This window comes from Nerophis ophidion, linkage group LG04 (genome assembly GCF_033978795.1).
Source record: "Nerophis ophidion isolate RoL-2023_Sa linkage group LG04, RoL_Noph_v1.0, whole genome shotgun sequence".
Taxonomy (NCBI): Eukaryota; Metazoa; Chordata; class Actinopteri; order Syngnathiformes; family Syngnathidae; genus Nerophis; species Nerophis ophidion.
In genome coordinates, this window is record NC_084614.1 from 20,998,257 (window position 1) to 21,011,406 (window position 13,150).

The following is a 13,150-nucleotide window of genomic DNA, read 5'->3' on the forward strand; positions in this document are numbered from 1 at the left end:
TATGGCTCTAAAAAAAGACTGCCAGGATATTTTGTGGAAAACTTTAAACCTAATGTCCACAATGGCATTGTCTCAGCAAAAATGCAGAAAAAAAGAGTAGTGCGCGGACGTGGGAACGAAAATCTCTTTCTGGCCACTTTTTCCCTATTCACTTTATATGCTATTTAGGATTTTTTGGAAAAATATGTTTTTACAACAAAATCAGAGCAAGAGTCCAAATAAAGCTTAGTGAAATATGGTTAACTCGAGCGTGAATTTTACCTCTTCATAAAATACACAGAAAAAAGTATGCAATAGTTACAAATACAGTGGAAGCTCAATTTACAAACCTTCGTTTTGCTAACTTTTCAGTTTACACACTTTTAGATCTCGCCAAATATGCATCTGTGTGCAAAGAATGTCTCTGTGTACGAACCCTTTATTCATTCATTCTGTGTTCCACTAGCAGCCATTTTGTGCTCGGTCGCATTGAAGAGAAGCCGGCTTCGTACCGCAACAAGCTATTAATTGTGATGAAGCAAAAAAATGACTTTTCAGAAAAAATATGCCAAACCAGACTAATTTCACAGCGGAGTAAAATACCTCTTGTTCAATGGTGTCTCTTCCAAGAGTGTACACGCAGAACGCCCCCGCCCAACACTTTTTTCTCCCTCTGTCGTCTCCTTTCTCTTTTATTGTGAGTTGCCCCTTTACCGATGTTAAATGTAATTTAAGTGGATTTTACATTTGTAAATATCTATAATCGTATCAATACAATTGTTAAAGTTAAGGATTTGGGGGATTTCTGATCATTTGTGTGGGCACCAAAGGGATGTCTGTGTGTGTGCGTGTTGGCTGAGCAGAACAGACAGCACAGTTTAGCCTGTTTTTTTTAAGTATGTAAAGATTTATTTCATCACCTCTTTGTTACGTTTGACATACAGTACAGTATAGCACTTTATATATATATTTTAGGGGTGTAACGGTACACAAAAAATTCGGTTCGGTACGTGCCTCGGTTCAGGGGTCACGATTCGGTTCATTTTCGGTACAGTAAGAAAACAACAAAATATAAATTTTTTGATTATTTATTTAACAAATTTGCTAAATATTCCACGAAAAATATTTTTCTTAGTGGAATATTTGATGTGAAGTAATCCGGAAGTTGGATAGGTCAAAAATTCATAATAACATTGATTTCGATTCAATATTATGTTTTGAGCATTGACAGTTTGAAAGAAAAAAAAAAACAGCTTTGTTTTGTTTTATTAGTCAACGTTGCAACTTTTTCTAAATTACATTTAGCCTTTAAGCTTTTTTATTTCACTTTGGTTTATGTTTATTTTAATAGTATTTTTAGAATGTGTCGTGGGCCTTTAAAACATTAGCTGTCGGCTGCAAATGGCTTCCGGGGCACACTTTTGACACCGCTGCTATAGATAATAAAAGCAGAGCCTGGCGACGCATGCGCGTTTATCATAACTCTCTCGCTCTCTGTCTCCACCCCTCCCCCACGAATGTTGCTGCGTGCAGCACTTTTTTTTTGTTTTTAACCCCTTCTTAACCCTGAACATACGTTGAAAACACACGCAACCCTAACTTAAAATGCCGGACATTCGAGGCATTTAAGAAACTCCACCTGGACAGCTCCTCAAAAAGGACATTTCCCGTGAAAAGAGGAGGTATGGTCAGTCAATCGTAGCCCAGTCGTTGCTAGCATGCCGTGTGTTGTTGTTTTTTTGATTGATTGAAACTTTTATTAGTAGATTGCACAGTACAGTACATATTCCATACAATTGACCACTAAATGGTAACACCCCAATAAGTTTTTCAACTTGTATTAGTCGGGGTCCACGTAAATCAGTTCATGGTGCCTCGGTGTGCATTGTTTACACAACGTGCGGTGTGCTACTTTATATGTCCGTGTCGTTCGGTACACCTCCGAACCGAACCCCCGTACCGAAACGGTTCAATACAAATACACATACCGTTGATTTTTTGTGTGTGCCACGAATTGATTCAAAATCGATTCTTGGGGTTACGATTCGATAATATATCAATTTTTTCGATTCGATTCGATTCTCTAATCAAAAACGATATTTTTCCGATTCAAAACGATTCTGTATTCATTCAAAACATAGGATTTAAGCAGAATCTACCCCAGTCCGCTGACATGCAAGCAGAGTAGTAGATTTAAAAAAAAAAAATGCTTTTTTAATTGTAAAGGACAATGTTTTATCAACTGATTGCAATAATGTAAATTTCTTTTAACTATTAAACGAACCAAAAATATGACTTATTTTATCTTTGTGAAAATATTGGACACAGTGTGTTGTCAAGCTTATGAGATGCGACGCAAGTGTAAGCCACTGTGACACTATTGTTCTTTTATTTTAATTTTTATAAATGTCTAATGATATTTTCAATGAGGGATTTTTAATCCCTGCTATGCTGAAATTATAACTAATATTGATACTGTTGTTGATAATATTCATTTTTGTTTCACTACTTTTGGTTTGTTCTGGGTCTTGTTTGTGTCTTCTCAATTGCTCTGTTTATTGCAGTTCTGAGTGTTGCTGGGTCAGGTTTGGTTTTGGAATTGGATTGCAATTGTTATGGTACTGCTGTGTAGTGGTTTGTTGGATTGATAAAAAATAAAATTAAATAAATAAATAAATAAATAAATAAATAAATAAAAATGTTTTTAAAAATGAAAATCAATTCTGAATCGCACAATGTATTCGAATCGATTTTTTTCCCACACCCCTCATATATATATCTCAAATTTTAATTTTCCTGAGGGAACTCTCCTGAAGGAATCAATAAAGTACGATCTATCTATCTATCTATCTATCTATCTTATAATGTGTTCAAATTGTACAAACCTTTTGTCGAGTTTGGAACCCAATTGTATTTACATTGTTTCTTACGGAGAAATTTGCTTCCCTATACAAACGTTTTAGGTTCAATTAAGTTTTAAACCAATTAAGTTTGTAAATCAAGAATCCACTGTATACAGTATAAGAGGCTGAAGAGAACTGATATTACTGCAGCTAGTGAGTGCAATGGCATGTTGCTTTGCTGTTGCTTACAGAGCACAAAAATAGGAGGGCACATCTAGTTTGGACGGTTTTCCGTCTTATATACGAGTCAATACATTATTTTTTAGTAATCAAAATTGATAGAATGCCGAGCTGCTGCGTTGGTACCTGGGGAGGGGGTGGGAACCTCTGATATGGCGACTGTTGCTGTGGTGGCTGTTGCTGCTGAGGCAGTGGTGGAGTCTGAGAATATGGTGATGGCTGACTCTGCTGGCCATGACTTGGAGGTTGTTGTGATTGAGGAGGCTGACTTCCTGGTTGCTGCTGCTGTTGTGTCGGTTGTGGTGGTGGTGGTTGTTGTTGTTGTTGTTGTTGTGTGGGCCCTTGCTGCTGCGGTGGAGTTTGCTGCGGCGTTTGTTGGCCCGATGCAGGAGCTTGAGGGTAGCCAGCTTGCGGTTGTGGTCCTTGCTGGTTCTGAGAACTAGGACCCTGCTGTTGAGTAGATTGTTGCTGTGGAGGTACATAGGGTGCTTGCCCGGGAGGGGTGCCATGGGGACCTTGAGATTGCGAGTAAGGGGCCCCAGGTTGACCGTGTTGGCCCGGGGGCTGTGAAGGGTGCCCTTGCTGGGGGAAGGGGGGTCCAGAGCTACCCTGGGTTTGGCCAGGGTATGGTGTCTGCTGCTGGCTTGCGTGGGGTGGCGCACCGTGTTGCCCATAGTAGCCCTGACTCTGTTGACCATAGCCTCCTGACCCCTGCTGTCCATAGGCTGACATCTACAGATTGAGGCAGAAAAATCAGCTTAGTAATGGTTCAAGTTGAAGTCAAAGATTAACACACCTCAATTGTTAGTGAACATGAAGCACCTTCTTCTGTACAACACATTTCAACAGCCTTGCTACATTCATTACTTAAACACATTAGATGCACAAGCCCTGTTTAAGTTATTGACTTGATTTTTTTTTTTTTCAAAGCAGCAGTGCAAAAATCCATCCATCCATCCATCCATTTCCTACCGCTTGTCCTGTTCGGGGTCGCGAGGGTGCTGGAGCCTATTTCAGCTGCATTCGGGCTGAAGGCGGAGTACACCCTGTATAAGTCGCCACCTCATCACAGGGCCAACACAGATAGAGAGATGACATTCACACTCACATTCACACACGAGGGCCAATTTAGTGTTGCCAATCAACCTATCCCCAGGTGCATGTCTTTGGAGGTGGGAGGAAGCCGGAGTACCCAGAGGAAACCCGTGCATGGGAAGAACATGCAAACTCCACACAGAAAGATTCCGAGCGCAGGATCGAACCCAGGACCTTCGTATTGTGAGGCAGACGCACTAACCCCTGTTCCACCGCAAAAATAAGTAGTTCAATTACAGCGATAGAAAACAAAATAGTTCTCTGCTTGAACTTCAACAATAAGCTTTTTCAGGGGAGAAGAAGTGTTATAAGAGGGAACTGTGACAAAAATAAAGAAAAACATGATTAAGTGCTCCAAAAAAAAAAAACAGTTGATGCAGCTGTATTGTAACTGCCTAAAAAACATGGAAGTCCATTTTCCTGTCTGGAGAGCAATTGTGGAATCTACAGTCAGATAGGCAAGCACAAGATACAAAAGGCCTTCAGTCTACAGGATATTTGCATGTATTAACTGCCTGACAGGGAGAGTTCATTCGGGGTCTTATTCTGCAGGTGGAAGCAACATACTTTGCCGTTTCCAATTGAACAACATTGTAAGAAAGCATTGCCTACTGTGCCACGAAGTATAATATGGATATTCCTAGTTCTCGTTTTACACATCACAAAACAACCAGACTGTGAAATATTGATGGACTGCTTTTGTTCCACTTATTCCTGCTGGAAGTATTTTTCTTTTGAAAGCTCCAGGTACAAAAATGAGTTACTACATATTTTCTTTCTCTTACTAATAGCATCTTGTGGTTTTCGAACAGTGGCGGCTGCTGGTCTTTCAATGGTTCTGTTGATTTATGCATAAATTATATTCTCTATTCTTTTTCAAGAAAATGGTTTATGACTCCGTCTCACAGCAGCAACCTCTGCTTGTTTTTGGGGATACTAACAGCAAAATGTCAGAAGCTATAGTGTCCAAACACACGTAAAAGTGTGTTTTTGACAAAGAAAAAGTCACTAGGTAGATTGGAAAAGTATCCAGATCAACTCGCAACAATGGATTGAAACTTTAACAATGCTCCTGTTGTAGTTCATTTAAACCAGGCCTGGGCAATTATTTTGACTGGGTTGCCAAATTTAGAGAAAGAAATGTGTCTGAGGGCCGGTATATCTATTTTTTAGGAACACAAATACAAAACCTCACGATAATATCTGATTGAATGCTAAAAACGTTTTGACAGACCTCCTTAAAAAACGGAATGGAATTTTACATTTTTCTATGAACAATAAAACACTGAATATTGACAACATATCGACGCCACACCCCCTCTCGATCGACATATTTCACAAATATGCGACAAACAGCGAAATATGATTGCTACAGGTAAAAATGAAATATACAATCTGATATATAACTAAGCTTTAGAACTTTGTTGCGAAAATCACCTTACACGTCTGTCCCTGACACCCACATTTCAGGGACACTCTGGGGAAACGCTCCCCACCCCCACTGCTTGGTGCCTCGTCTGAGCTGCTGTGACTTAGATTACCATAGTAACTAATTAATTACCATAGTAACTAGTATATCATGCAAAAACATTCCAACCATTGAAATACTTGATATACTTCAAGACTTAACGGTCATTTGAAAACATGAGTGCACGTCATAATGGCAGCTATACTTCCCATCTTAAAGATCTAAAAAAATCACTTGGGACTGTCCGGCGGGCCGGATTGAAATACTTCTGGCCCCCGGGCCTTAATTTGCCCAGGTCTGATTTAAACGCACTGCCAATGGACTACCAGAGACACAATGCGCGGGACATATCAGAGTATTCCTCCAATGACGGTCTAGTTTTGCTGCAGTGAAACAACCCACTCTGTACTTCCCTCACTGACTCCTTTGGACGTTAAATGTGAACACTGTTTAATGCAATGTGGTGCTACAAGAATGAATGACCATGTTTCAATGCACTAAATGAGTCTAATTTCTGAAAAGAAGCATCCCACAATCCTAATCTGATCATGTTTTGCTTAGGAGCAACTGTACTAACACACCCAGATTATGCAATTAAAAACCAGCTCTCTCGAGTGGGATACCCTTCGTATCGCGCATGCATCAGTCTCAACGCGCGGGATGTAACCCGGAGGCAGATACCATTCAATAAAAACAAAGGCAACAATTGGAATAGAAAGACTGTTTATCTGCTTCACAAATTTAAAAAAAACGGAACATTTAGGTGCCTCTATGGTAGAAAAACAAGAAACGCACATTCATTTCAGAAATTATCTAAGGAAATGGGAGAATGTTGTATTAATTTGGACTCCCGAACGAAATACGAATGAGATGAAAGAGAATAAAGCAGGTACTGCATATTACAAGGCAAAGAAGAAACAAACTTCATCACTCTGCATTTGGGCACTTCAAACTGATTATCAGTAACTCTGTATGCCACACAACTGGCAAACTTGTACAAAATTATGGCAACCCTTATCTGGATCAGTATCGACTGGAGCACAAACAGTCTTTTCCAACATATTTAAAACCCCTTCCATCAATCCACAGAGACTTATGAATGAACACAGACCCATTTGAAAGTTCTGTTTTCCTGATTCTCCATCCAAAAATGAATTCACAACATTATCTCCCGCCAGTCTTTCTTCACTTTGGACCTGCATCTGCTTCAATACATTCTTGGTAGTATTGCCATGTTCGTGGCACAATCTAAAATAATTTCTATGTGGTCTGCTATTTTCATTAGTATAACCATTAGAGACGTAATGTTTGTAATCCGTGCCAATATTATAGCAGACATCCGGTACAACAAGATCTGCGCTGTTGACTTGTAAAGAATCGCAGATGCAATGGTTTTGTGTGACAGCATAGGTCAACCAAAAAAGCAATACATTTATCTGTGCTAAAAGGAAACAAACACCGCAGTGTATGGGAAGCACAAAGCGTATGACCAATAGTCGCATTAGTGTTCATGGACACTGGGACTTCACATGTAGATGTGAAAATACGAAAAAAACTAACTATTCGAAAAAACTTATAATAATTTAGTGCATGGAAATGGAGTCAATGAGAAAGAAGGCAATTAGTAGTCGATTCTGAACTAAATCTGAACACATTGTAGAGCATATTTTGTCAATAAAATTTAAACACAACCGGTCCCTAATTTGTGGATATTTTAGAGCAGGGGTCACCAACGCGGTGCCTGCGGGCACCAGGTCGCCCTTAAGGACCAGATGAGTCGCCCGCTGGCCTGTTCTAAAAATAGCTCACATAACAGCACTTACCAGTGAGCTGCCTTTGTTTTTTAAAGTTTATTTATTTACTAGCAAGCTGGTCTCGCTTTGCTCAACATTTTTAATTCTAAGAAAGACAAAACTCAAATAGAATTTGAAAATCCCAGAAAATATTTTAAAGACTTGTTCTTCACTTGTTTAAATAAATGTATTTATTTTTTTACTTTGCTTCTTATAACTTTCAGAAAGACAATTTTAGAGAAAAAAATACAACCTTAAAAATTATTTTAGGATTTTTAAACACAAATACCTTTTTACCTTTTATATTCCTTCCTCTTCTTTCCTGACAATTTAAATCAATGTTTAAGTAAATTTACTTTTTTTTTATTGTAGAGAATAATAAATACTTTTTAATTTAATTCTTCATTTTAGCTTCTGTTTTTTCGACTAACAATATTTGTGAAATATCTCTTCAAACCTATTATGATTAAAATCCCCCCCCAAAATTTCTGGCAAATCTAGAAAATCTGTAGAATCAAATTTAAATCTTATTTCAAAGTCTTTTGAATTTATTTTAACATTTTTGTTCTGGAAAATCTAGAAAAAAAATAATTTTTTCTTTGTTAGAAATATAGCTTGGTCCAATTTGTTATATATTTTAACAAAGTGCAGATTGGATTTTCACCTATTTAAAACATGTCATCAAAATTCTAAAATTTATCTTAATCAGGGAAAATAACTAATGATGTTCCATAAATTCTTTTTTTAATTTTTTCAAAAAGATTTGAATGAGCTAGTTTTTCTCTTCTTTTTTTTGGTTGAATTTTGAATTTTAAAGAGTCGAAATTGAAGATAAACTATGTTTCATAATTTATATTTATTGTGAGAAATTTTTAAGATGATCAGTGTTTCCACAAAGATAAATATCATTAATTATTAATAATAACATAGAGTTAAACGGTAAATTTAGCAAATTGGCTATTTCTGGCAATTTATTTAAGTGTGTATCAAACTGGTAGCCCTTCGCATTAATCAGTACCCAAGAAGTAGTTCTTGGTTTCAAAAAGGTTGGTGACCCCTGTTTTAGAGCAACCGCCACTGTTTTTTAACTGTTATTTCTTGAACTTGCTCGTCACTCAAAGCAGAGGCAGTAACATACAAGTCAAAATGGTCTTCAAATGATTTTCTTCTGACATTAACTGCAAGAAACATCCTCTTGACATGAAGCCCATACTGAATTTAATGAGGGCAAAACATGTCAAAATGTTTTTAGATGAGATTTATTAACCAAGTTCACAAGATGCACACCAAGAAAAAGGTTAATGTGTTATCAAAAGCCAGGACAGTCATTATGACCTTATAACACCACACTCCAGTATCAGTGAGGCTTGCTATTAAAAACATCCAAAATCAATAAGTACCAACCTGCTGTCCGTACTGCATGCCGCCAATCGCACCAGGTGTTCGACCCTGTATCCCCATAGGATATCTTTGGGGCCCTGGAGATCCATAGCCCTGCCCTGGATAAGACCCCACTTGCTGGGATCCGGGCCCTGATGGAGGCCCTTGTGTCGGCTGGGGATAAGGACTAGGTGCTCCGTAGGGTTGGCCACGCATCTTCCCTACCTGGTCCATTGGGCTTGCAGGCTAGAGGAAACAAAGAATCACCGTGAGCTCTGCATGGATGTAATTGGATTGTAACTGTAACATCAGCAGTTTGGTAGGATTTAAAAAGCTATTACCAAATCGCAAACAAATACACTTGCATTCCATTTAAAAAGCATTAAGTATAGACATAATGAAAAGCTGGAGAGGGAGACCAAAAAAAGGGGATTTACTTTCCAACTAAACAGCAACTACTTGGCCACGAATGAATGAACGAGCCTACTATAACTGCCAGGAGCTGTTTCCTGCCTGGGATCATTGTGCCAGTAGGCGGATTCTGTAACAGCTGAAATGTTGGGGAGGAGTTCTACCAAGTTACGCGAGTAATAGAAGTGTCTGCGGTGGCTGGACGAGGGCCCGCCGCTCAGCTGGAACCACGTCAGGATGGCGTCTGCACACTGGAAGATCCACATGGTCCAAACATACGGCGAGGAGGGAAGGAGGGAGGGGTTGTAAATGTAGTAGTGGTGGAGCTGGCTGTCAACAGCTGGGTCCAAGGTCATTAAGGGGATTCCTCCACGTGCCACAAATGTAATGGTCAATAAAAATCTGGAATTCCACCGAGCACTACGCAGAAAATCCACACCAAGTGACCGTTTGGTGCTCCGCTGTCACCTCATCATACCGCTGGCCGCCCCTCTGTGTTCTCATTCACTGTAGCGCGACAGAATCAGAACCACAATGCAGGCTTTGAAGAAGCAACAACTCCTGCCCCGCTGACCTCGGGCAGCAGACACAAAGCTTTCATTGCTTCCCACGGTTATTAATCTGTGTGTGTGTTTTTCCTCCCCCTCCACCCCCCTTTCCTCCCAAAACCTCTTTTCCTTGGTTAAGGGAGACAACCACCAAGGCTATTTATAGCCAGCCAGACAGAGAGGGCAGTCTGCCGAAAATGTAACAGGTCCCAGCTGCACTGCTGTTTGAACCTGGGCCAGGCCTTGCGCTTCCTGGTCTTTAATAAAGCAGCAGGCTTTGGCACTCTATGAATGACAGTGCTGTAGTAACCAGTCGGTGGTCTGGAAGAGTTGCGTGCGGGGGAGTGGTCCCAATATTTAAAATATTGTTGTGGGTGGAAATCAACAGGCTCCAGACGTGGTCAAGCAAGATAACCTATTCCACTTCTGGTTTTGCCTTCAGCCTCCCCCAGGGCCACACTGCTGAGCTCCTTTAGGTTCAAGAGCATATGTGTGTGTGTTATGTTGTGTATGTTTGTGTGTGTCCTTTGGGTCATTACCGACTGTGCCATGGGGGAAAAGGAGTAACAGACACTCTCCTGTGACCTCTAATGCACTTTCAACCCCAGTCTGCATGGAAGTGCACATATCCTCACCCCCACCAGCCCTGACTGACTGACATTGGGCGATGAAGGACACGGCTCGGACTAAAGATGGCTGGTGGATACTGCTAAAACCACGGTGGAATGATGGGATGTCTACTTCCTTTAAAGAGCTTGATTGCTCAGCAGAAAGAGAGAGTTGGAAAGTACAGCTCCACTATAATCAGCGTTTTCCAGCTCTCAGGGCCAAATGGAGAGTCACTACTGACACTAAACCAACACTCAAGATGTCTTGTTGAACTGACACACACTGTTAGTGTGTGCGTCAGGTGGATCCGGTAGTGTTCCATAACATTGCAAGATAAGGAATTTCCTTCATTTTAATATTGAATAGGTTTTGATGTGAGGACGGTTCTTAAACTTTCACATAATACCTGAAAGCATGAAAACAAATCAATGGACAAGGAGTTTCAGCGGTTATTTTACTGGTAAGCAGACCACGATTATTCAAAAGAAGATTGTCGGCAGAAAGATAACGGAATGATGAGAGGTTAAGATAAACTTACAATATAATGTTTGTGTGCTCTGAATGGGATTGTGTTGAAAATCGTAATTTCCCCACAGGGATTATTAAAGTGTTTCTGATTCTGTGTATATTGCAGAGATCACTATGAGGTGAAAAAATAGAGGAATTGAAAAATACCAGCTGGGGGCCTCGGGAACATTTTATGGGTTCAGGGGACACATTTTACAATTTTTAAGATGCTTTGGAAAGCATTTCCTCCAACAGATTCTGTAAAAATGCAAAAACAAACATACCTATGGTTTCTGCCAGATGCTATAAATTGGAAGCCACACCACTTTTTCATGACTCTACTTCAGCATTAGTATGTATGTATATATCCATCCATCCATCCATTTTCTACCGCTTATTCCCTTTCGGGGTCGCGGGGGGCGCTGGCGCCTATCTCAGCTACAATCGGGCGGAAGGCGGGGTACACCCTGGACAAGTCGCCACCTCATCGCAGGGACAACACAGATAGACAGACTACATTCACACTCACATTCACACACTAGGGCCAATTTAGTGTTGCCAATCAACCTATCCCCAAGTGCATGTCTTTGGAAGTGGGAGGAAGCCGGAGTACCCGGAGGGAACCCACGCATTCACGGGGAGAACATGCAAACTCCACACAGAAAGATCCCGAGCCTGGATTTGAACCCAGGACTGCAGGACCTTCGTATTGTGAGGCAGACGCACTAACCCCTCTCCCACCGTGAAGCCGTATGTATAAATAATATATATATATATATATATATATATATATATATATATATATGTTTTAGAAAATATCTTCATGTCAATAGAAGCCAATCCAAAATGACAAGTTTGTTTTATTAGTTCTATGTTGTGTTTCGTTTGAGAAAAACTTCACTTCATCACAGTTTGGCATTCAATAAATACATGACATATGATGGCTTTATTTGAAAAATATTGTAAGTGTAAAAACTCAAATATTTTTTTAAAATAGTGAGCCCCTTAGTAAAGTACTGGATGTAAGACGGCATTTATGGTATCCGCTAAAAGTTTGTTAAATTATAACAAAGGTTTTTAATACAGCTTAAAAAAAACAAGATTATACTTTGTACTGTTTTTTAGGCAACCTTGGCAAAGCAGCAATAGATCTTGTACAAGTTTAATGCGTTTAGTATTGTAAATCATGACTAAAATTATGACAAGGAGTATAAATTATATTACTTCTATTTCTGTAACATTTTTACATTTGACAATAACAATATAAAAAATGCCAATAGCTAAATTTCAACATGATAAGTAGGAGTGTAGTACGTGTATTTGTATTGAACCGTTTTGGTACGGGGGTTTCGGTTCGGTTCGGATGGGTACCGAACGAGTTTCCACACGGACATATTAAGTAGCGTACCGCACGTTGTGTAAACAATGCACACCGAGGCACAACACACGGCATACTAGCAGCGACAGGGCTACGATAGACTGACCATACCTCCTCTTTTCACCGGATATGTCCTCTTTTGCGGGGCTGTCCGGGTGGAGTTTTTTAAATGCCTCAAATGTCCGGCATTTTAAGTTAGGGTTGCCTGTATTTTCAATGTACATTCAGGGTTGAGAAGGGGTTAAAAACAAAACAAATTGTGCACGCAGCAGCATTCGTGAGGGAGGGACAGAGACAGAGAGAGCAAGACAGTTATGATAAACGCGCATGTGTCGCCAGGCTCTGCTTTTTACCCATAGATTTATCAGATATTATTTTTTATTATCTATAGCAGGGATGTCAAAAGTGTGCCCCGGATGCCATTTGCGGCCCACAGCTAATGTTTTAAAGGCCCACGGCACATTCTAAAAATACTATTAAAATAAACTAAAATAATAAACAAAAGTGAAATCAAAAAGCTTAAAGGCTAAATGTAAATTAGAAAAAGTTGCAACGTTGACTACTAAAACAAAGCTGTTTTTTTTCTTTCAAACTGTCACTGCTCAAAACAAAATATTGAATCAAAATCAAAGTTATTATGAAATATTGACCTATCCAAGGTTCCGATTACTTCACATCAAATACTCTACTTAGAAAAATATTTTTGGTGGAAGATTTTGCAAATTTGGTAAATAAATAACCAAAAAATGTATATTTTGTTGTTTTCTTACTGTACCGAAAATGAACCGAACCGTGACCTCTGAACCAAGGTACGTACCGAACCGAAATGTTTGTGTACCGTTACACCCCTCTTAATAAGTAATCAATTACCTTACACGGGTCGGAAAGGGCTGTTTCGG

The 13,150-nt window shown here is 39.6% G+C and overlaps 1 protein-coding gene across 2 annotated transcripts in view; it reads right to left on the minus strand.

Annotated features, from left to right (window-relative positions):
- The window catches only part of arid1ab (AT-rich interactive domain 1Ab), a 135,466-nt gene that overhangs the window by 73,084 nt on the left and 49,232 nt on the right, over positions 1–13,150 (minus strand). For both annotated transcript variants that reach the window (XM_061897398.1, XM_061897397.1), the window contains exons 2-3: positions 8,823–9,044; positions 3,189–3,794 (exon numbers count right to left, since the gene is read on the minus strand). In XM_061897398.1, coding sequence (XP_061753382.1) covers positions 3,189–3,794; positions 8,823–9,044 — 828 coding nt within the window. The remainder of the gene's footprint in view (positions 1–3,188; positions 3,795–8,822; positions 9,045–13,150) is intronic.